This window comes from Heptranchias perlo, chromosome 7, assembly GCF_035084215.1.
Source record: "Heptranchias perlo isolate sHepPer1 chromosome 7, sHepPer1.hap1, whole genome shotgun sequence".
NCBI lineage: Eukaryota > Metazoa > Chordata > Chondrichthyes > Hexanchiformes > Hexanchidae > Heptranchias > Heptranchias perlo.
In genome coordinates, this window is record NC_090331.1 from 9,959,261 (window position 1) to 9,983,408 (window position 24,148).

Here is a 24,148-nt window from a genome sequence, read left to right on the forward strand (position 1 = left end):
GTACTTCACTGGCAATAAACTGCTTTGGGACGGCCTGAGGTTGTGACAGGTGCTATATAAATGCAAGTCTTTCTTTCGATCCCTGTAACCTCCTCCAGTCCTGCAACACCTCTCCAAACTCTTCATTTCTCTGTCTCTTGTGCACCCCCTCCTTCATCCCACCATTGGCAGGCTATGCCTCTCGAATTCTGGAATTCCCTCCCTAAATCCCTCCCCATTCCCACCTCCCGCACCACCTTTAAGACCCTCCTTAAAACTCCTAATGTCTGTTTCTTTAGCTGGCCGTTCATTTTCTTTGTGCCTTAATGAAGCGTCTGGGGACATTTTTCTACATTAAAGGAGTTATATAAATGTATGTAGTAGCACTGCAATAGTGGGCTCCAGGTGCAATGCTGATAAAGAGCAATTAAATACCCTGCATTCTAATTGACAGCTGATATAAGGTAATTGCTATGAAGAATGAAATCTGTGCACTACTGTTTGTTTTCTCAGTCTCACCTCATTCTAATGTTTTAGGCTGTCGATCTGCTGGACAGAGGCGGCCTGGGAACAGCTATCAAGGGTAAGATCTCCCTGATATCACGATGCAAAGTTGTGTTCCAGTGGCATTGTGAATGAAGATTGATGCCCTCGGACTTGCCCTTCCCTATTCATGATGTCCCTGCTGCTGGTAAGAGACCAGCGCAAAATGTCAGCTCCATCTGGGGACCGGACTCCTGGTACAGTGTTAGTCAATTCAGGACCGGACTCCTGGTACAGTGTTAGTCAATTCAGGACCGGACTCCTGGTACAGTGTTAGTCAATTCAGGACCGGACTCCTGGTACAGTGTTAGTCAATTCAGGACCGGACTCCTGGTACAGTGTTAGCCAATTCAGGACCGGACTCCTGGTACAGTGTTAGTCAATTCAGGACCGGACTCCTGGTACAGTGTTAGTCAATTCAGGACCGGACTCCTGGTACAGTGTTAGTCAATTCAGGACCGGACTCCTGGTACAGTGTTAGTCAATTCGGGTCCGGACTCCTTGTATAGTATTAACCAATTCAGGACCGGACTCCTGGTACTGTGTTAGTCAATTCAGGACCAGACACCTTGTATAGTATTAACCAATTCAGGACCAGACTCCTGGTACTGTGTTAGTCAATTCAGGACCGGACTCCTGGTACAGTGTTTGTCAATTCGGGTCCGGACTCCTTGTATAGTATTAACCAATTCAGGACCGGACTCCTGGTACTGTGTTAGTCAATTCAGGACCAGACACCTTGTATAGTATTAACCAATTCAGGACCGGACTCCTGGTACAGTGTTAGTCAATTCAGGACCGGACTCCTGGTACTGTGTTAGTCAATTCAGGACCCGACACCTTGTATAGTATTAACCAATTCAGGACCGGACTCCTGGTACTGTGTTAGTCAATTCAGGACCAGACACCTTGTATAGTATTAACCAATTCAGGACCGGACTCCTGGTACAGTGTTAGTCAATTCAGGTCCGGACTCCTGGTATGATATTAACCAATACAGGACTGGACTCCTGGTACGATATTAACCAATTCAGGACCGGACTCCTGGTATGATATTAACCAATACAGGACTGGACTCCTGGTATGATATTAACCAATTCAGGAGCAGACTCCTGGTGTGACATTAACCAATTCAGGACCGGACTCCTGGTACAGTATTAACCAATTCAGAACTGGACACCTGGCATGGTATCAATCATATAAGAACTGGATTGATGGTATGCATTAACCTGATTGCAGGTAACGTATTAACCAATTCTGGATTTGGGGCATGGTATTTACCAAATCAGGACCAAGTTTATGCTGTGTTATTAAAGGCTTAAGCACCAGATTCATGGTACAGTAGTAACCAATTCAGCACAAGGTTTCAAGTACGGTAATAACCAATTCAGCACAAGATTTCAAGTACGGTGGTAACCAATTCAGCACAAGATCTTAAGTACGGTAGTAACCAAATCAGTGCCAAATTTCAAGTACGGTAGTAACCAATTCAGCACAAGACCTTAAGTACGGTAGTAACCAATTCAGTGCCAGATTGCAAGTACGGTAGTAACCAATTCAGCACAAGATTTCAAATATGGTAATAACCAATTTAGCACAAGATCTCAAATACGGTAGTAACCAATTCAGTGCCAGATTGCAAGTACGGTAGTAACCAATTCAGTGCCAGATTTCAAGTACAGTAGTAACCAATTCAGTGCCAGATTGCAAGTACGGTAGTAACCAATTCAGTGCCAGATTGCAAGTACAATAGTAACCAATTCAGCACAAGATTTCAAATATGGTAATAACCAATTTAGCACAAGATCTCAAGTACGGTAGTAACCAATTCAGCACAAGATCTTAAGTACGGTAGTAACCAATTCAGTGCCAGATTGCAAGTACGGTAGTAACCAATTCAGCACAAGATCTTAAGTACAGTAGTAACCAATTCAGTGCCAGATTTCAAGTACGGTAGTAACCAATTCAGTGCCAGATTGCAAGTACGGTAGTAACCAATTCAGTGCCAGATTGCAAGTACGGTAGTAACCAATTCAGCACAAGATTTCAAGTACGGTAGTAATTAATTCATTGCCAGATTTCAAGTTCGGTAGTAACCAATTCAGCACAAGATTTCAAGTACGGTAGTAACCAATTCAGTGCCAGATTTCAAGTACGGTAGTAACCAATTCAGCACAAGATTTCAAGTACGGTAGTAACCAATTCAGTGCAAGATTTCAAGTACAGTAGTAACCAATTCAGCACAAGATTTCAAGTAGGATAATAACCAATTCAGCGCCAGATTTCAAGTACGGTAGTAACCAATTCAGCACAAGATTGCATGTACAATAGTAACCAATTCAGCACAAGATTTCAAGTACGGTAGTAACCAATTCAGCACAAGATTTCAAGTATGGTAGTAACCAATTCAGCACAAGATTGCATGTACAATAGTAACCAATTCAGCACAAGATCTAAAGCACGGTAGTAACCAATTCAGCACAAGATTTCAAGTCCGGTAGTAACCAATTCAGCACAAGATTTCAAGTATGGTAGTAATCAATTCAGCACAAGATTGCATGTACAATAGTAACCAATTCAGCACAAGATTTCAAGTACGGTAGTAACCAATTCAGCACAAGATTGCATGTACAATAGTAACCAATTCAGCACAAGATCTAAAGCACGGTAGTAACCAATTCAGCATAAGATTTCAAGTAAGGTAGTCGCCAATTCAGCACTTGATTCTAGGTATAATATTAACCATTTTGAAATCAGTACAGCATTAACCATTTCAAAACCGGATTGCTGGTACAGTATTAACCATTTAATGACCAGACTACTTGTTACATCATGGACCAATTCAGTAATGGTCTTCAACTAAAGCATTAACAGTTTCAGGATCAAATTCCAAATATTAACCATTTCACAAATTGACTCCTAGTTTAGTACCATCGATTGTTTCAACACGTGGTATCTGAATGATTCTCAGTAGACATCACCAAAGTTACTATTGCAATTTATCCTGACCTCCTGTATCCAGTTCGTCCTCTCTCGCATTGCGTTCTCCCTCAGCTGTTGTTTGCACATCCAACCCTCCAAGCAGTTGCTTTTTCATTTAGTTTTCAGGCATAAGGTGAGAAATATTTGGGCTGCATATAGTGACACCACTATTGCCAGCCAGAATGGAGATGATTGGGTTATTCCCACGTCAATCACGCCTGGAGACCGCACTGCTGTAAGTGACTGGAATTGACTTTATACAGATAATCTGTATTAAGCAACTGTCCTCCACCCACTGCATTTTGCTGGGGAAATAATCAATTTGTGCTATGCAACTGTCCTCCACTCACTGCATTTTGCTGGAGAAATCACCCTGCTTTTATCGGGAGATGTTGCTGTAGTTTCGGTCATGAGTTCTGTTTGCTGCAGTTCATAGTGACTCCTTTTAAAATAGATTCTGTAGACTGTTTGCTGTAGCGCGCTGTTTAAACAGACTCTGTTTGCTGAGTAAATAGACTTTGTTTGTTGTAAAATGTTTGCTGTTTGCTGTGAGTCCTGGTACATAAGCCTCCAACTCATTTGCTGAAACAGTGGTGTCAATCGACACTCTGAAATGTTAGGGCCGGAGAAGGAAACAATTCCTGTATCACAGCGCTGTGTTCCAGGTGCCCAGCTTCAATATCCGGCACTTTGCAGGTCAGGTACGGCATGGTCAGATGCAGAGTGTCAGCTGTGGCTCAGTGGGTAGCACTCTTGCCTCTGAGTTAGAAGGTTGTGGGTTCCAAGTCCCACTCCAGAGACTTGAGCACAAAATCTAGGCTGACACACCAGTGCAGTACTGAGGGAGTGCTACACTGTCGGAGGTGCCGTCTTTCGGATGAGACGTTAAACCGAGGCCCCATCTGCCCTCTCAGGTGGATATAAAAGATCCCATAACATTATTCGAAGAAGAGCAGGGGAGATCTCGCTGGTATCCTGGCCCATATTTATCCCTCAACCAGCATCACTAAAACAGACAACTGGTCATTATCACATTGCTGTTTGTGGGACCTTGCTGTGTGCAAATTGGCTGCTGTGTTTCCTACATTAGAACAGTGAATACACTTCAAAAGTACTTAATTGGCTGTAAACTGCTGAGGTTGCAAAAGCCACTAGTGAGAAGGAGGAATTGAAGGAAATTAGTATTAGTAAAAAAATAGTGCTGGAGAAATTAATGGGACTGAAAGCCAATAAATCCCCAGGGCCTGATAATCTGCATTCCAGAGTACTAAAAGAGGTAGCCATGGAAATAGTGGATGCATTAGTTGTCATCTTCCAAAATTCTATAGATTATGGAACAGTTCCTGCAGATTGGAGGGTGGCAAATGTAACCCCACTATTTAAAAAAGGAGGGAGAGAGAAAATAGGGAACTACAGACCGGTTAGCCTAACATCAGTAGTAAGGAAATGCTAGAGTCTATTATAAAGGATGTGATAACAGGACACTTAGAAAATATCAACGGGATTAGACAAAGTCAACTTGGATTTATGAAAGGGAAATCGTGTTTGACAAACCTACTGGAGTTTTTTGAGGATGTAACTGGTAGAATATATAAGGGAGAACCAGTGGATGTGGTTTATTTGGATTTTCAGAAAAGTCCCACATAAGAGATTAGTGTGCAAAATTAAAGCACATGGGATTGGTGGTAATATACTGGCATAGATTGAAAATTGGTTAACAGACAGGAAAGAGAGAATAGGAATAAATGGATCTTTTTCGGGGTGGCAGGCAGTGACGAGTGGGGTACCGCAGGGATCAGTGCTTGGGCCCCAGCTATTCACAATATATGTCAATGATTTGGATGAGGGAACCAAATGTAATATTTCCAAGTTTGCTGTTGACACAAAACCAGGTGGGATCGTGAGTTGTGAGGAGGATGCAAAGTGGCTTCAAGGCGATTTAGACAAGTTGAGTGAGTGGGCAAATACATGGCAGATGCAGTATAATGTGGATAAATGTGAAGTTATCCACTTCGGAAGGAAAAACAAAAAGGCAGAGTATTATTTAAATGGTGATATATTGGGGAATGTTGATGTACAAAGGGACCTGGGTGTCTTTGTACACCAGTCACTGAAAGCAAACATGCAGGTGCAGCAAGCAGTTAGGAAGGCAAATGGTATGTTGGCCTTCATTGCAAGAGGATTTGAGTACAGGAGCAAGGATGTCTTACTGCAGTTATACAGGGCCTTGGTGAGACCACACCTGGAGTATTATGTGCTGTTTTGGTCTCCTTACCTAAGAAAGGATATACTTGCCATAGAGGGAGTACAGAGGTTCACCAGACTGGTTCCTGGGATGGCAGGACCGTCATATGAGGAGAGATTGGGCCGACTTGGCCTGTAATCACTAGACAGACTGGATGCAGGGAGGATGTTTCCCCTGGCTGGGAGGTCCAGAACGAGGGGTCACAGTCTCAGGATACGGGGTAGGACATTTAGGACTGAGATGAGGAGAAATTTCTTCACTCAGAGGGTGGTGAACCTGTGGAATTCTCTACCACAGAAGGCTACGGAGGCCAAGTCACTGAATATATTTAAGAAGGAGCTAGATAGATTTCTAGACACAAAAGGCATCAAGGGGTATGGGGAGAGAGCGGTAATATGGTATTGAGATAGAGGATCAGCCATGATCATACTGAATGGCGGAGCAGACTTGAAGGGCCGAATGGCCTACTCCTGTTCCTATTTTCTATGTTTGTTTGTTTCTATATAAATGCACGCTATTTCTTTTTCTTTCTTAAAGCTCCTTCTACTCTGCCCCAACATCAGCAGATCGCCCTCTCTCCTGTACCAACGTGGTTCCCTACCTAACACCACTCTGGGAGCACCATCGCCACGCAGACTGCAGTGGTTCAAGAAGAAGGCCCATCACCATCTTCTCAAGAGCAACTAGGGATGGGGGCAATAAATGCTGGCCTTGCCAGCAGTGCCCACATAGCAAGGATACATAATTAAAAAACTCAGGCCTGAGTGACATTACTAGTCAACAACAGCAACTTGCATTTATATAGCGCCTTTAATGTCGTAAGATGTCCCAAGGAGTTTCACAGGAGCGATTATCGAACAAAATTTGATACCGAGCCACATAAGGAGATATTAGGATAGGCGACCAATTCGTCAAAGAAGTAGGTTTTAAGGAGAGTCTTAAATGAGGAGAGGGAGATAGAGAGGCGGAGAGGTTTAGGGAGGGAATTCCAGGGCTTAGGACCTAGGTAGCTGAAGGCAACGGTGGGGCGAAGGAAGTGGGAGATGTGCAAATCGGCGTCAAACTGGGTTCAGTTCAAAATTAGGGATGAACATTGTTTATCCCCCACACACCAATCACCTCACTCAGTAACTCCCGTTGACACACAATTCTTTCATAATTACTGATTATCTTCAAGTAATTACTAATGAGGCTTTTGTGGAACAGTTCCTGAGTAACAGTCGGGAGAGGAGGGGGCAAAACCATGAGATAAATTGCGGACGATTTCTATGTTGGTGGTTTTTTTTCTCTCAATTTGTGCTTGTGTTCTTTTCTCTGTCCCTGTTTGTGGGTTTTCTTGTGTTTAACAGCACAGTGTGTTCTCACCATCTCCAGGCTCCATTAATACATGACAGGGAGGCTTCAAACTATATCAATGATTTACAGAAAACATTGGATCCAAACAGCTTGGCAGCTTTCTCTCTCTCTCTCTCTGTTGGGGAGAACATGCAGCAATTTGTGAAAATGCACAATTTTCTCAGTCTGTGTTGACGTTTGCAGAACGATTAGTTGTGTGACTCATTAATCTTTTATACAGCGATGGTGGAAAGTGACATTAACTTTTGTAATTGCGTTTCAATTACTCTGGCGGCCGGGGGGGGGGAGGTGAAGGGGGGGAGGGGCTGGTTGACATCAGTCACCACCTGTCACGCTGCGTAGAAGAGGATGAGTTGGGGCAGGGTTAGTGTTTAACAGAGACAAACAACATAACGGGGAGGGAATACGGCAGAAAGAGCCTGTAACTCATTCGCCTTTAAAATCAAGATCGCCTGTCTACAGTGTCAGCCGTGGCTCAGTGGAGCGTTGCACTGTCGGAGGTGCCGTCCGTCGGGTGAGGCGTAAAGTCGAGGCCCCGTCCGCCCTCTCAGCTGGACGTAAAAGATCCCATGGCACTATTTCGAAGAAAAGCGGCGGGGGGTGGGGGTTCTTCCCGGTATCCTGGCCAATGTTTATCCCTCAACTAAACGTCGCTGAAAAAAACCCCCAGATTATCTGGTCATTATCACATTGCTGTTAGTGAGACCTTGCTGTGGACAAATTGGCTGCTGCGTTTCTTACATTACAACAGTGACTGCCCTTTAAAAAGTACTCCACTGGCTGTAAAGCTGAGGAAGTGAAAGGTGCTCTAAAAATACAAGTTCTTTTCTACATCTTTTGGCAGCGGCTAAAAGCCTTGCTAAAGGCCCTATGGCAGAGAGGGTGCCCAGTAATGGGCAGGTCTGCCATCGCCATGCCAATTACCTCTGCTTGGAGGTACCTCGGTCCATGGAGAGCCACAGTTTTAAATGATGGAGAGAATCTTCAGGCCCCTTTTGCCCCTCCCCCTCTCCATTTAATGCCAGCTCCTAAGGACGTAAGGAATAGGAGCAGGAGTAGTCCATACGGCCCCCCTTGAGCCTGCTCCGCCATTCGATGAAATCATGACTGATCTTCGACCTTAACTCCACTTACCTGCCCGATCCCCATATCCCTTGATTCCCTTAGCGTCCAAAAATCTATCGATCTCAGCCTTGAATATACTCAACGACTGAGCATCCGCAGCCCTCTGGGGTAGAGAATTCCAAAGATTCACAACCCACTGAGTGAAGAAATTCCACCTTATCTCAGTCTTATCCTGAGACTATGCCCCCTAGTTCTAGACTCTCCAGCCAGGGGAAACAACCTCTCAGCATCTACCCTTTCAAGCTCCCTCAGAATCTTGTATGTTTCAATGAGATCACCTCTCATTCTTCGAAACTCCAGAGAGTATAGGCTCATTCTACTCAACCTCTCCTCATTGGACGACCCTCTCATCCCCCCTTTTGGTGCTGCACCACCAACTGCATGCCCCCACTGGCAGTGGCGGCGTCCCTCCGTAGAGCTGAGACCCCACAGGTCGGGCTGACATTAATACTAAAGCAGTTGGGCAGACTCTAGGGCCCTGTGGACACCCTTTCTGACCAGTCGGAGGTGGATGTTCAGCTGAGGCCTGAACAGCCTCACCAGAACAGATAGGAGAATAAAAAAGAGAAAAGAATAGGGCCACAGAGGCTGAATAAAAGAAAACAGAATTAAAGGAAGAAAACAATTTTTTAAAAAGAGGAAAGAAAACACACACCTCAAAAATGCACATATTAGCAGAGCTAAGGAGGCCGAAAAGCTTTTTTTATTCAATCTCAGGATCGAGCAAGAGAGTGGGATTAGACTGGGTGGGATATTAAATGATGTGGGGAGAGGAGAGTGGGATTAGACTGTTTGGGGTATTAACAGGTGTGGGGAGAGAGGGGAGTGGGATTGGACTGTGTGGGATATTAAATGGTGTGGGGAGAGAGGAGAGTGGGATTAGACTGGGTGGGGTATTAACAGGTGTGGGAGAGAGGGGAGTGGTATTAGACTGGGTGGGATATTAAATGGTGTGGGGAGAGAGGGGAGTGGGATTAGACTGTGTGGGGTATTAAATGGTGTGGGGAGAGAGGGGAGTGGGATTAGACTGGGTGGGGTATTAAATGGTGTGGGGAGAGAGGGGAGTGGTATTAGACTGGGTGGGATATTAAATGGTGTGGGGAGAGAGGGGAGTGGGATTAGACTGTGTGGGGTATTAAATGGTGTGGGGAGGGATGAAAGTGGGATTAGACTGGGTGGGGTATTAACAGGTGTGGGGAGAGAGGAGAGTGGGATTGGACTGGGTGGGATATTAAACGGTGTGGGGAGAGAGGAGAGTGGGATTGGACTGGGTGGGATATTAAACGGTGTGGGGAGAGAGGGGAGTGGGATTAGACTGGGTGGGGTATTAAATGGTGTGGGGAGAGAGGAGAGTGGGATTGGACTGGGTGGGATATTAAACGGTGTGGGGAGAGAGGGGAGTGGTATTAGACTGGGTGGGATATTAAATGGTGTGGGGAGAGAGGAGAGTGGGATTAGACTGGGTGGGGTATTAAACGGTGTGGGGAGAGAGGAGAGTGGGATTGGACTGGGTGGGATATTAAACGGTGTGGGGAGAGAGGGGAGTGGGATTAGACTGGGTGGGGTATTAAACGGTGTGGGGAGAGAGGGGAGTGGGATTAGACTGGGTGGGGTATTAAACGGTGTGGGGAGAGAGGGGAGTGGGATTGGACTGGGTGGGATATTAAACGGTGTGGGGAGAGAGGGGAGTGGGATTAGACTGGGTGGGGTATTAAACGGTGTGGGGAGAGAGGGGAGTGGGATTAGACTGGGTGGGGTATTAAATGGTGTGGGGAGAGAGGGGAGTGGGATTAGACTGGGTGGGGTATTAAACGGTGTGGGGAGAGAGGGGAGTGGGATTGGACTGGGTGGGATATTAAACGGTGTGGGGAGAGAGGGGAGTGGGATTAGACTGGGTGGGGTATTAAACGGTGTGGGGAGAGAGGGGAGTGGGATTAGACTGGGTGGGGTATTAAATGATGTGGGGAGAGAGGGGAGTGGGATTGGACTGGGTGGGATATTAAACGGTGTGGGGAGAGAGGGGAGTGGGATTAGACTGGGTGGGATATTAAACGGTGTGGGGAGAGAGGGGAGTGGGATTAGACTGGGTGGGATATTAAACGGTGTGGGGAGAGAGGAGAGTGGGATTAGACTGGGTGGGATATTAAACGGTGTGGGGAGAGAGGAGAGTGGGATTAGACTGGGTGGGATATTAAACGGTGTGGGGAGAGAGGGGAGTGGGATTAGACTGGGTGGGATATTAAACGGTGTGGGGAGAGAGGGGAGTGGGATTAGACTGGGTGGGGTATTAAACGGTGTGGGGAGAGAGGAGAGTGGGATTAGACTGGGTGGGATATTAAATGGTGTGGGGAGAGAGGAGAGTGGGATTGGACTGGGTGGGATATTAAACGGTGTGGGGAGAGAGGAGAGTGGGATTAGACTGGGTGGGATATTAAACGGTGTGGGGAGAGAGGGGAGTGGGATTAGACTGGGTGGGATATTAAACGGTGTGGGGAGAGAGGGGAGTGGGATTAGACTGGGTGGGATATTAAACGGTGTGGGGAGAGAGGGGAGTGGGATTAGACTGGGTGGGGTATTAAACGGTGTGGGGAGAGAGGGGAGTGGGATTAGACTGGGTGGGGTATTAAATGGTGTGGGGAGAGAGGAGAGTGGGATTAGACTGGGTGGGATATTAAACGGTGTGGGGAGAGAGGAGAGTGGGATTAGACTGGGTGGGATATTAAACGGTGTGGGGAGAGAGGGGAGTGGGATTAGACTGGGTGGGATATTAAACGGTGTGGGGAGAGAGGGGAGTGGGATTAGACTGGGTGGGGTATTAAACGGTGTGGGGAGAGAGGGGAGTGGGATTAGACTGGGTGGGGTTTTAAACGGTGTGGGGAGAGAGCGGAGTGGGATTAGACTGGGTGGGATATTAAACGGTGTGGGGAGAGAGGGGAGTGGGATTTGACTGGGTGGGGTATTAAACGGTGTGGGGAGAGAGGGGAGTGGGATTAGACTGGGTGGGGTTTTAAACGGTGTGGGGAGAGAGCGGAGTGGGATTAGACTGGGTGGGGTATTAAACGGTGTGGGGAGAGAGGGGAGTGGGATTAGACTGGGTGGGGTATTAAACGGTGTGGGGAGAGAGGGGAGTGGGATTAGACTGGGTGGGGTATTAAACGGTGTGGGGAGAGAGGGGAGTGGGATTAGACTGGGTGGGGTATTAAACGGTGTGGGGAGAGATGGGAGTGGGATTAGACTGGGTGGATCGTCAGGTGAAATACACCAGCAGAGAGTTGAAATGTCTCTTTCTGTGCTGGAACGTTCTATGATTCTTGGCCTTGAGCAGTTGATGAACAAACTCTTTTCCTAGATTGTACTGGTTAATTTGAATCAGCCAGTTACCTGTGTGTGCTCACACTGACCTTTTGAGGTAATGCCTGACAGAATGAATTACTGCAATTCAGTTTCAATAGCATTTTTTTTATTAAATGGGATGATCAGTGGGGGTAGGGAACGCCAAAGAAATGAATGTACTGACATTAAAATTAAGGCTCAATAAAACCACCTCCTAGTTTATTTTGCCCAGGATCTCAAAACTGCGGAACTCGTCCCCTCCCTCAGTCGCCCTTTCCTCATACATTCTAAAGACTTTTAAAATTCAAACCTAAAGGTGACTCCTTGATTTACCTCGTAGCTCAGTGGGTAGCACTCTCGCCTCTGAGTCAGAACGTTGGGGGTTCACAGTCCCCACTCCAGAGACTTGAGCACAAAATCCAGGCTGACACGCCCCAGTGCCAGTACTGAGGTGAGTGCTGCACTGTCGGAGGCGCTGTCTTTCGCATGAGATGTTAAACTGAGGCCTTGTCTGCCCTCTCAGGTGGATGCAAAAGATCCCATGGCACTATTTGGAAGAAGAGCAGGGGGAGTTCTCCCTGGTGTCCTGGGCCAATGTTTATCCCTCAACCAACATCACTAAAAAACAGATTATCTGGTCATTCTCAGATTGCTGTTTGTGGGAGCTTGCTGTGCCCAAATTGGTTGCTGCGTTTCCTACATTACATCATTGACTACACTTCAAAAGGACCTCATCGGCTGTAAAACGCTTTGGGACGTCCTGAGGTTGTGAAAGGCGCTATATAAATGCAAGTCTTTCTTTTTTTTTAACCTCACCTTCTTCCCACCTCTTTTCAAGTTTGGTCCTTTACTCCGAGCCCTCGAAAACATTAATTGCCCTTGCACTGTGTGCTTTAGAAAGGAAATGATGCCCCCTTGTGAGCACAGGTAGGAAGAGCTAAGGAGCCAGGAAATGAAGAGAAATCCTGGCCGAACTTAACATTAGCATTTAATGGTGAATATTATTAATGTTTATGACAATTTGCATGCCCCCTCCACAACTTTCTCCTCTCTTGAGGGTAGCAACTCATGCTCAAGTACCATTCAATGGGCATCAGTTGTTCTATCTTTACCTCACCCTAGACCCTGAGGTACAGCAAGGTACAGATTGACGATTGTGGGCGGGAGGGGCATCACATTCCGTGATTCCGTTCTCACCTGACGTTCACAAAGATGCACTTTTCCAGCGAGGGGTGACCGGATAGCGGTCAGGTGCAGGAACACGCCCCTCTGGCAGATTCCTCTTCTTCTCACCCCCCCCCCGCCCCCTCCCCTCTCCAGGAGCACTGAGGCCAGTTGTAGCATCCGTCCCTCCCTCCCCACCCCCCCCCCCGCCCCCCCCCCCCGCACTGCTAACCCAGCACAGATTAGCGCCATTAATGTGTGGGTCGGTGGGGAGGTTGTTCCCCCCTTCATCCACCAGGAGATCTGCAGAGACCCCCGGAATAAACGGTCAAGGTTACGGGATGGGAGGGGGAGCCATGATCGGGGAGAAATCCCTGCAGAGATTCAACCCCTGGGCGCTTGTCTCCTTAATGAAAAGCTGACGCCTGCATCTGAGTTCCGTCACAGTCGGTCCCCTCGCATTTAGTGCAGCTCAAGGCTGTAAAACAAGAGAGGGGAGAGTTGATAACCCAAACCAACACAGCTCGAAGATGCTGGTATCTCCTTTTCAGGGCACAGGATAAGAGGTGATAACCGTGCATCCTAGAGACCAGTAAAGAAAGAGCAAACTTGCATTTATATAATAGCACCTCTCACGACCTCAGGATGCCCCAAAGCACTTTACAACCCGATTTTGCAGTGTAGTCGCTGTCGTAACGGAGGAAACGCCGCAGCCAATTTGCGCACAGCAAGATCCCACAAACAGCAATGTGATAAATGACCAGGACACAGGGCAGAACTCCCCCCGCTCTTCTTCGAATATAGTGCCATGGGATCCTTTCCATTCACCTGAGGACAGGCGGGACCTCGGTTTAACAAAAGATAGCACCTCCGACAGTGCAGCGCGCCCCCAGTGCTGGCACTGTAGTGTCAGCCTAGTATTTTGTGCTGATGACTCTGGAGTGGGACTTGAAACCCAGGACCGTCTAACACGCAGAGGTAAGAGTGCTACCCACTGAGCCACGGCTGGACCAAGGTGTAGTTGTGGTCCTGTTATTATCACCTAGCAGTGAGGGGGGCGAGGGGTTGTTTTGTTACTGCCCTGTATCGTGGCAACATCGACTTATTTGATTAAAAATATCTCAAGCGCCAGTTGTTTTAATCCGAGACAATCGGAAAATAAGGAAATTTTAGCAAAAATCTCCACCCACACCGGGCAGGTTTACCGAAAGATATGGGTGTGGCGCCACCTGCTGGCTGAAGGTGTGCAAGCACCTAATTACCCCTCGCCCCCCCCACCCCCCCCCCCTCCCGACCCCACGTGAGGTGACTGTCTTCCATATAAAAGACAACTCTGGTATAACGCTGCTCCCCCTCCCTCCTAAACTTCCAATTGAAAAAAAAAACCTAGGAAAAAATCCCAACGGCTTGCCAGTAAGGCAAGGGTCAAGATTACAATGGCTTCTTCTGTACTTAGCACATGCATAGAAATTGCTCACTGGCCAAGTTTACACAACAACAACTTGCATTTATATAGCGCCTTTAACGTAGTGAGTCGTCCCAAGGCGTTTCCCAGGACCGATCATCAGACAAAAAATTGACACCGAGCCAAAGGAGATATTGGGACGGGTGACCAAAAGCTTGGTTAAAGAGGCAGGTTTTAAGGAGCATCTTAAAGGAGGAGAGAGAGGTAGAGAGGCGGAGAGGTTTAGGGAGGGAATTCCAGATCCCAGGCCCTGGACGGCTGAAGGCACGGCCGCCAATGGCGGAGCGATGAAAATCGGGGATGCGCAAGGGGCTGGAGTTGAAGGAGCGCAGAGATCTCGGAGGGTTGTAGGGCTGGAGGAGGTTACAGAGATAGGGAGGGGGCGAGGCCATGGAGGGATTTGAAAACAAGGATGAGAATTTTAAAATCGAGGCGTTGCCGGACCAGGAGCCAGTGTAGGTCAGCGAGCACCGGGGGTGATGGGTGAAGCACACAATTCCTTCTTTGATGGTTTGTCACTCTACCAGATTCCAAGAGCAGCCCCGTGTCTCACTCTGCTCCGCTCTCCGAATACTTGACTACTGGCTCCAATGGGGGAATCAAATTTCCCGTGCTCCAGGTGGTCAACCCTTCTGTCGTAGCAAGGGAAATCTGAATCCTTTGATTTCCACGCAGGCGTGACATAAAACTTTGCGTCTGAAATTTTTGCGTTCAGAAACGTAAAGAACACAGGAACAGGAGGAGGCCATTCAGCCCCTCGGGCCTGCCCCGCCATTCAATTAGATCGTGGCTCGTCTGTACCTCGGCTCCGTTGCTCTTTAATTTTGTAAAGCGTGTTCTGAATGATGGGGGCCAAGGGATCTCTACCGGTCCACGCCTGAGAGAGAACAGGTGAACAAGAAGAGCTGGGGAAGGGTTAACTTAAAGGAGGGAAATCCTGGAGAGAATGTAGCATCATTCGAGTGAGGAGGGGGAGGTCTATAAGAAATTTCTTAAGTTAAACGCGGGGGCGAGTTTTGCGAGACCCCACACTCCCAGGGGATCGGCACGTGGAGTGTGTGGGGATTACAGAATTGCGGGCGTCCTGCCCCGCAGTTTTACAGTTCATCACCCGTTGCGCTCGAGGCCCGGCCGAGATTGCGAGGTCTCGCAAAGCTTCCCCCCCTGAGCCTCGGTGACCTCCCTGATACATCGATGCACTGCGAGCTATGAGATGTTGCTGATGTCACCTGTTGCAGCCTGAAAGGAGCCCGTGGCATTAAAGTTGAGAGCGACGGCGACCTTGACAGCACAGGCAGTACTGTCCATGCCCTGGTGCGAGGCTCGAGTTGTGTAGGTGACACAGTTCGGTGATAGCCTCCTTGGTGAAGCGAAGGCTCCTCACACGTTGCTCCTCGGTGAAGTTGAGGCAGGAGAAGTGCTCCCTGTAAACCCTCTGCGGATATGGCCTCCTGTTAAGTGCCCTCCTCCTCCTCCACCCTCTTTTGGCACCTTCTCCTGCTCTGTGGTGTCTTCCTTGCTGCTCCCCCTCGTCCACCAGCCCCAAAGGCAGCCCTACAAGACCTCCCATGGTCCGCAGCCAGACTATTTGTGAAGCAAAGAGCAGCAACAGTACAACAGCAGCAAAACCTCTCTCTGTGCAGACAAAGTGAACTTTCCAGAGTGATACAACACAGCAAACAACGCCTAAAACCTCTTCCAGCCCTACAACCCTCTGGGATCTCTGCGTTCCTCCAATTCTGGCCTCTTGCACATCCCCAATTTTCATCGTTCCACCATTGATGGCCATGCCTTCAGCTGCCCAGGTCCTAAGCTCTGGAATTCCCTCCCTACAACTCTATCCCTCTCTCTCCTCCTTTAAGACGCCTCTTAAAACCCACCTCTTTGATCAAGCTTTTGGTCACCTGTCCTAATATCTCCTTATGTGGCTCGGTGTCAATTTTTGTCTGATTACACTCCTGTGAAGCGCCTTGGGGATGTTTTATTATGTTAAAGGCGCTGTATAAATGCAAGTTGTTGTTGTTGAAGTACTTTTTGAAGTGTGGTCACTGTTGTAATATAGGAAAAGCAGCAACCATTTTGTACACAGCAAGATCCCACAAACAGTAACGAGATAAATGGCCAGATAATCTTTTTTTTAGTGATGTTGGCTGTGGGATAAATATTGGCCAGGACACCAGGGGGGATCTTCCCCTGCTCTTCTTCAAAATAGCGGCCGTGGGGTCTTTTCCGTCCACCTGAGAGGGCAGACGGGGCCTCAGTTTATCTCTATGTGGCTCAGTGTCAATTTTTGTTTGCTGATCGCTCCTGCGAAGCGCCTTGGGGACGTTTTACCACGTTAAAGGCGCTGTATAAATGCAAGCTGTTGTTAATTGTTGTAAAAGCCAACCAGTAACCAGTAATACTAAGCCAGCAACTAACCCGCAAGTGCTGCAAGATGCCTTTAAATAGCGTCGGCGAGTGAGCCTTCATCCCGGTTATCGCCACGTTGAGCTGTGCGAATTCAGCACGTGACGAGTGAGGCACACTGGGGCAGTCGAAAGTGGGAAACGTACTTACACACGTTACACGGAGCCAAGAACGCTGCCGGCCTGCGCTCCCGACCCCAGCACGACCTCCGCTGTCAATATGGCGGGCGGCGCCCTTTTCCGGCCCGAAGTGTGCGCGCGCGCGCTTCCCGCCCGCCATTGGCGGACTCGGTGGGCCGCTTGACGCCCGGATTGAAGAAAAAAGTGCACTGCACGGTCGAATTTCTGAGCCCTCCTGCCTGATGAACTTTTAAAAAATATTTTGCAGACAGCCTGCTGATGTCAAATGCACAAGCGACGGCCATCGAACCGGTGTGGGGGGGTGGGGTCATCCGGGAGATGTGAGAAAACGCAGCACCGGAGTTCACAAGATAGGGGTCAGTAAGGTCACTTGAACCCATGCCAGCCTATCCATCCAGAACAAACCTATTTCCGCCTGGATCACAATATGCGTCTGTTTCCCTTAAACGATTCCAGGTTTTTCTCGCCTTTCCTACCCCTGCCCAGCACTCCATTCCGTGTGTTGTTTGGCTGCAGCTCTCCCGCTAGGCCGGAGCAGGCCTGCAGCTGGCCTCAAGACAGAAGAGGCCCCTTCTGGTAAGTCGAAACCTTTCCTTAGCGGGGCCAGGAGGAGCAGGAGCAGCCCCTCCGCGCTTCCCCCCACCCCCCCCCCCCAACCCACCCAATAAGGAAAATCGCGGCCTAACCAGCCCCGGACTCCCCTCCTGTGAGACCCTCCCTAAACTGCACACCAAGGGCTGCCCTGCCATTCCAGGCGGAACGTGGCCGGGTGGTATTTAAATGAGGCCCGGGGGGTTATAACAGTCTGAGCCTGAAATTTAAGCCAGAGAGTGGGATTCACACTCACTCTGCACCCCACCCACCTGAAACCCACACTGGGTTAAAATCAACCCCCCCTCCACCCCCGGTGACAGACAAGTGGTTTTCCTGCCCGGCCATGTAGAGAAACAATCATTATCAGACAGCCGCCAAAATGAGTGTCCATGAATCTGATGTCAGATTGAGGGGCCTCTGTAGCATCAAGCTAAACAGTAAGAGCCCTGTCCTAACCATCAGGCCTCTGCATTCTGAAGTGTCAGCCATGGCTCAGTTGGTAGCACTCTCACCTCTGATGTCAGCAGATTGTGAGTTCAAACCCCACTCCAGAGACTTGCTAGCACAAAAATCCAGACTGACACTCCCAGTACAACACTGAGGGAGTGCTGCACTGTCGGAGGTCCTGCCTTTCAAATGAGATGCTAAACCGAGGCCCTCTCAGGTGGATGTTAAAGATCCCATGGAGCTATTTTGAAGAAGAGCAGGGGAGTTCTCCCCGGTGTCCTGGCCAATATTGATCCCTCAACCAACATTAAAAAAAACAGATTATCCGGTCGTTATTTCATTGCTGTTGGTGGGGCCTTGCTGTCCACAAATTGGTCTGTTGCTTTTCCTACATTACAACATTGACTGTACTTCATTGGCTGTAAAGGGCCTTGGGAGGTCCTGAGGTTGTGAAAGACACTAGATAAGTGCAAGTCTTTATTTTATTTCTTCCAATAAAGGTGCTATATAATTGTAAATTGTTTCTGCTGTCTCCCTTCACCACCGGCGCACAGTGGCTGCAGTGTGTACCATCCACAGGATGCACTGCAGCAACTCGCCAAGGCTTCTTCGACAGCACCTCCCAAACCCGCGACCTCTACCACCTGGAAGCACAAGAGCAGCAGGCACGTGGGAACAACACCACCTGCACGTTCCCCTCCAAGTCACACACCATCCCGACTTGGAAATATATCGCCGTTCCTTCATCGTCGCTGGGTCAAAATCCTGGAACTCCCTTCCTAACAGCACTGTGGGAGAACCTTCACCACACGGACTGCAGCGGTTCAAGAAGGCGGCTCACCACCATCTTCTCAAGGGCAATAAATGCCGGCCTTGCCCACATCCCATGAACGAATAAATTTTTAAAAATTAGCCTCTGAAACCCTTGATTCGGGAAAGGAAAATCAGCTTGGCTTCCCGTTCCTGAAACGTGTCAGTGTAACAGTGACTCCCGTCGCACAGACGTGAGTTTGGATGTCAAGTGATGTCAATGGGTCTCCAACCAGGCTACGGAAAATGGATTTAACATTAAACACCAGGAGGTGGTTCCCAGATATTGGGTTCCCAGATGTTGGGTTCCCAAAAATTTGGAAAAAAGCTGATTTTAAGTGGATGAGAATGGAAAATAAAGTGGAAAAATTTACTGACAAGCAACGAACTAGAACAGCAGTGGGAAACATTTAAGACGGTGATCAATAGAGTCCAGGAGAAATATATCCCACTAAAAAGCAAAAACAAACTACCCAGTAATGACACACATAGGAACATAGGAACAGGAGTAGGCCGTTCAGCCCCTCGTGCCTGCTCCGCCATTTGATAAGATCATGGCTGATCTGTGATCTAACTCCATATACCTGCCTTTGGCCCATATCCCTTAATACCTTTGGTTGCCAAAATACTATCTGGGCCCGATTTTAGCACCCGCTACCGGGTGCATTCTCGGCGGGGGGGCCCCGAAAATCCTGAAATCCAGGTGCGGGACCGGATCGCGCCTCGATCCCGCCCACTTCCGGGTGCCCCGCTGACGCGCGTGCGTGCGCGCGCAGCCCCCGCTGGTGGGAATCCCGCAGGCAATTAAAGCCAGCGGGATGCCACTTGAGAGTATTTACTTTGCTTGTTCAGGTCATTAACTGACCTGATTAAGGGACTGTGTGTGATTTTGGATAAACATGGGACTGTTTCACACACTGGGGGAAACACTCCCAGTTGAAATGGACCTGTGGCAGCTGCAAAGGTCCATTTGACAGGTGGGGGCGGGGGAGACCCTCACCCATTGCAGGAGGCTGCTCTGTCATTTGGGACAAAGTTTGGCCTCCACTACCCTCCTCCTGATGGTCGAAGTCACCAACCTGCACACTTACCCCGGGGTCCGGAGACATGTACCTACCTTGCAGACCCCCTCAGATGTACATCTTGCGGATGGGGGCCGCCGTAGCTGCAGTCATGACCTCCTCGGAGGGCGAACAGCATCACCAGCCTCACCAGCCTCGCCATCCACGCCGTCCACCTCTGACACGTGGAGCTCCACAACAGAGTGCTGTGACACATCCACCTGTACAGCAGGAGGGAGGGCTACCGCAGAGAGAGATGCGTCGCAGAGGGCACTACCCTCGCCACACGTTCCACAGATCGAGGCTCAGCCTCCTGGACCTCTCTGAGCAGCAGTGCACACGGAGGCTCAGAGTCAGTCGACATGTAGCCGTGGACATCTGCAGCCTCTTTCATGCCGAGCAGCCCCTGGCTGGCCCGTGCACCATCTTCCTACCTGTCGCTGTCAAAGTCACCACTGCCCTCCCGAACTTCTGCTCCACAGCCTTCCAGGCTGCAACCGGGGACATCCCCGATGTCTCTCAGGCGTCTGCGCAGAAGAGCCCTGCAAATACACCTCCACCCACTCTGCAGTGACACACTGGGTGGCATCAGTGGTGGGTCCTCATAGGGATACCCAGGAGCGGGCATTATTGCACAAACCAGACAGGATTCGCGAAGACATGGCAGTAGTGGTGCCAATATAATGTGTGATGTGAGTTGTTCTTTAATTCAATAGAAGTAACAACCATGACAAACCCTCAAACACCCTTGTGCATCCCCTTCATGCTCACGACACGTTTGCCTTACGCTGCCTACTGCACATATGTGATGCATGCCCTGTGGCTGCAGCACAGGTGGTGGCAGGTTGAGTGAGGCTGGCCGTGAGAGAGATGCACAAGAGGGTGAGTATGGGATAGAGCCATGAGATTGTATGAGGATTGGGTTGTGTGGTAGTGGCGGGGTGAGTACTCGCGAGGTGAGTAGGTGCAGGTAAGATGAGGATGGGGTTTGAGTGGGTATGAGGGGTGATGTGACAGAGTAGTGTTGGCAGTGCCGAAGGAGATGTGGGGTGGGGGCAGTGTTGTGGCAGACGGAGTGTCGGGGAAAGACTACGTGTTCTCACTGTGGCTGACCTACTGAGGTCATTGGAGCGCCTCCTGCACTGTATGCAGGTGGGTGATACGTTGGTGGCACTGGTGACCTCCTCTGCCACCTCGAGCCAGGCCTTCTTGGTGGCAGAGGCGGGCCGCTTCCTCCCGCCCGCCGGGTGGAAGATCTCTGTCCTCCCCCTCCTCCTCACCCCATCTAATGATACCTGGGGTGAGGCATCATTAAACTGGGAGCAGCCTTCCCCCTGGGCTGCTCCATGCTGTAATTTTTGCTGTTTGTGGCAGCATCTGTCAGTGGAGGACTGCCCCTTTAAATAGAGCGCCTCCAGCTGACAGATCTTACTGCGCATGCGCAGCCCGCCCGACGCGCAGATCAGCAGCGGGGAACCCGGAGGAGCAGGTAAGTGGATCCAATTAGTGTGTTGCCTGCTACGATCGCGCGGGCAACCCACTAATTTCACCGGGCGCGTTTTCAACGCGCCCGCTGGCCCACCCGCCGAGAACCCGCACCCCTGGTAAAATCGGGCCCTCTATATCAGATTTAAAATTAGCAATTGAGCTAGTATCAATTGCCGTTTGCAGAAGAGAGTTCCAAACTTCTACCACCATTTGTGTGTAGAAATGTTTTCTAATCATAGATGAATAAAGAAATAAGTGCAAAATTGAAACTAAAGAAATAGTCATACACTGAGTACATAGACAATAAAGAGGAGGATGACAAAAGGGAATATGAAAAGGTTAGGAAAGAAGTTAAAAAAAACAATTAGGAAGGCAAAAAGAAACTATGAAATTAAATTATCAAGGAATATATAAAGAAATAGTTAGATAGAAAGTGATTTAAAATAGAAAGGGGGGAGATAATTGATAAACTAGTCAAACTTAGAGAGGATAAAACTCCTGATCCGGATGGATTGCATCCGCGCATATTAAAAGAAGTTAGGGAGGAGATAGCAGAGGCACTATTACATATATAAAAATTCATTAGGAAAGGGAATAGAGCCAGAGGACTGGTGGACAGATAATGTTATTCCTGTATTTAAAAAGGGAGATAGAACCAGTCCAGGGGACTATAGACCAATCAGCTTAACATCGGTGGTAGGAAAGATAATGGAATCCTTACTTAAAGATGTAATAGAAAAACATCTAGAAACTGAAAATATAATAAAGAATATTCAGCACGGATTTCAAAAGGGAAGGTCATGCTTGACCAACCTTATTGAATTATTTGAAGAAGTAACAGAAAGGGTAGACAAGGGTAATGCTGTAGATATAATATATTTGGATTTTCAAAAGGCCTGCGATAAGGTATCGCATAGTAGACATATGACAAAGGTCAGAGGATGTGGAGTCTGTGGACAAGTAGCAGAATGGATAGCAAGCTGGCTACAAAACAGAAAACAGAGAGTAGGGGTTAAAGGTAGTTACTCAGACTGGCAAAAGGTGGGAAGTGGTGTTCCACAGGGATCGGTGCTGGGACCGCTGTTGTTCACCATTTACATAAATGATTAGGACTCGGGAATTGGTAGTACAATTTTTAAAACTTGCGGACAATACCAAATTGGGGGCTATGCTTAATACCGAGGAGGAATGCGACAAAATACATGAAGACATTAATAAACTTGCAGAATGGGCGTGTAATTGGCAAATGAATTTCAATCTGGGTAAGTGTGAGGTGGAATATTTCGGTAGGAAAAATAAGGAGGCCACATACTGTTTGGAAAATAAGAGTCTAAATGGGGTGGAGGAGCAGAGGAATCTGGAGGTACAGATACACAAATCACTAAAAGCGACCCAGGTTTAAAAGGTCATTTAAAAAAAAGCAAACAAAGCACTGGGGTTCATTTCTAAAGGGATAGAATTGAAAATCAAGGAAGTTATATTAAACTTGTATAGAACCTTGGTTAGACCACACTTGGAGTATTGTGAACAGTTCTTGTCTCTAGTATAGAGGATATGGAGGCACTGGAGAAGGTGCAAAAAAGATTAACTAGGATGATACCAGAACTGAGAAGTTATACCTATCAGGAAAGATTGAACAGGCTGGGGCTCTTTTCTCTAGAAAAGAGAAGGCTGAGGGGTGACCTGATAGAGGTCTTTAAGATTATGAAAGGGTTTGATAGGGTAGACGTAGAGAAGATGTTTCCACTTGCAGGGGAGACCAGAACTAGGGGCCATAACTATAAGATAGTCACTAATAAATCCAATAGGGAATTCAGGAGAAACTGCTTTACCCAGAGAGTGGTTAGAATGTGGAACTCACTACTACAAGGAGTAGTTAAAGCGACTGGCATAGATGCATTTAAGGGGAAGCTAGATAAACACATGAGGGAGAAAGGAATAGAAGGAATATGTCGATGGGGTGAGATGAAGAAAGGTGAGAGGAGGCTCATGTGGAGCATAAACACCGGCATGGACCTGTTGGGCCGAATGGCCTGTTTCTGTACTGTATGTTATTTGTAATTCTATGTAATGTTGGGTTCCCAGATGTTGGGCTCCCAGAATGTAAATGAGAAGAATGATACAAGAGTTGTACTGGGATTCCAGGAGGTGAGAAATGGATGACGAATGTGAGGTGTCAGAACTGGCCAAGTGCGATAGGGGTTTAATTTATGAAGTGAGTGTTGACTTCGCTGCGTCAGTCAATGAGTTGGAGGCAAGGCGGGACTTACGGCAGGACACACAGCAATTAGTCTATTATGCAGCGAGTGGAGGACAGTTACGTGATACAAATCATGTGCGTAAAATTAATCCCAGTCACTTACAGCAGTGCGGTCTCCAGGCGTGATTGACGGGGGAATTACCCAATCATCTCCATTCTGGCCAGGTCTTGTGGTACCACTATATGCAGCCTTTAATCCAAGGTGAGGTAGCCAATTGGATACAAAATTGGATTGACGACAGAAGACAGAGGGTGGTTGTCGAGGGTTGTTTTTCAAACTGGAGGCCTGTGACCAGAGGTGTGCCTCAGGGATCGGTGCTGGGTCCGCTGTTATTTGTTATTTATATTAATGATTTGGATGAGAATTTAGGAGGCATGGTTAGTAAGTTTGCAGATGACACCAAGATTGGTGGCATTGTGGACAGTGAAGAAGGTTATCTAGGATTGCAACGGGATCTTGATAAATTGGGCCAGTGGGCCGATGAATGGCAGATGGAGTTTAATTTAGATAAATGTGAGGTGATGCATTTTGGTAGATCGAATCGGGCCAGGACCTACTCCGTTAATGGTAGGGCGTTGGGGAGAGTTATAGAACAAAGAGATCTGGGAGTACAGGTTCATAGCTCCTTGAAAGTGGAGTCACAGGTGGATAGGGTGGTGAAGAAGGCATTCAGCATGCTTGGTTTCATTGGTCAGAACATTGAATACAGGAGTTGGGATGTCTTGTTGAAGTTGTACAAGACATTA

The 24,148-nt window shown here is 48.1% G+C and overlaps 1 protein-coding gene across 2 annotated transcripts in view; it reads left to right on the forward strand.

Moving 5' to 3' along the window:
* Nucleotides 1-519: 519 nt before the first annotated feature.
* LOC137323511 (cytochrome P450 27C1-like) overlaps nucleotides 520-24,148 on the forward strand; it is a 61,115-nt gene continuing 37,486 nt past the window's right edge. Inside the window, exon 1 of one of the 2 annotated variants that reach the window (XM_067987056.1) lies at nucleotides 520-562. Coding sequence is in view for 1 of the 2 variants with exons in the window: in XM_067987055.1 (XP_067843156.1) it covers nucleotides 653-670 (18 nt within the window). In the remaining variant the exon portion in view is untranslated. Of the gene's footprint in view, nucleotides 671-24,148 lie in introns of both variants that reach the window. The other variant, XM_067987055.1, reaches the window with a different exon arrangement.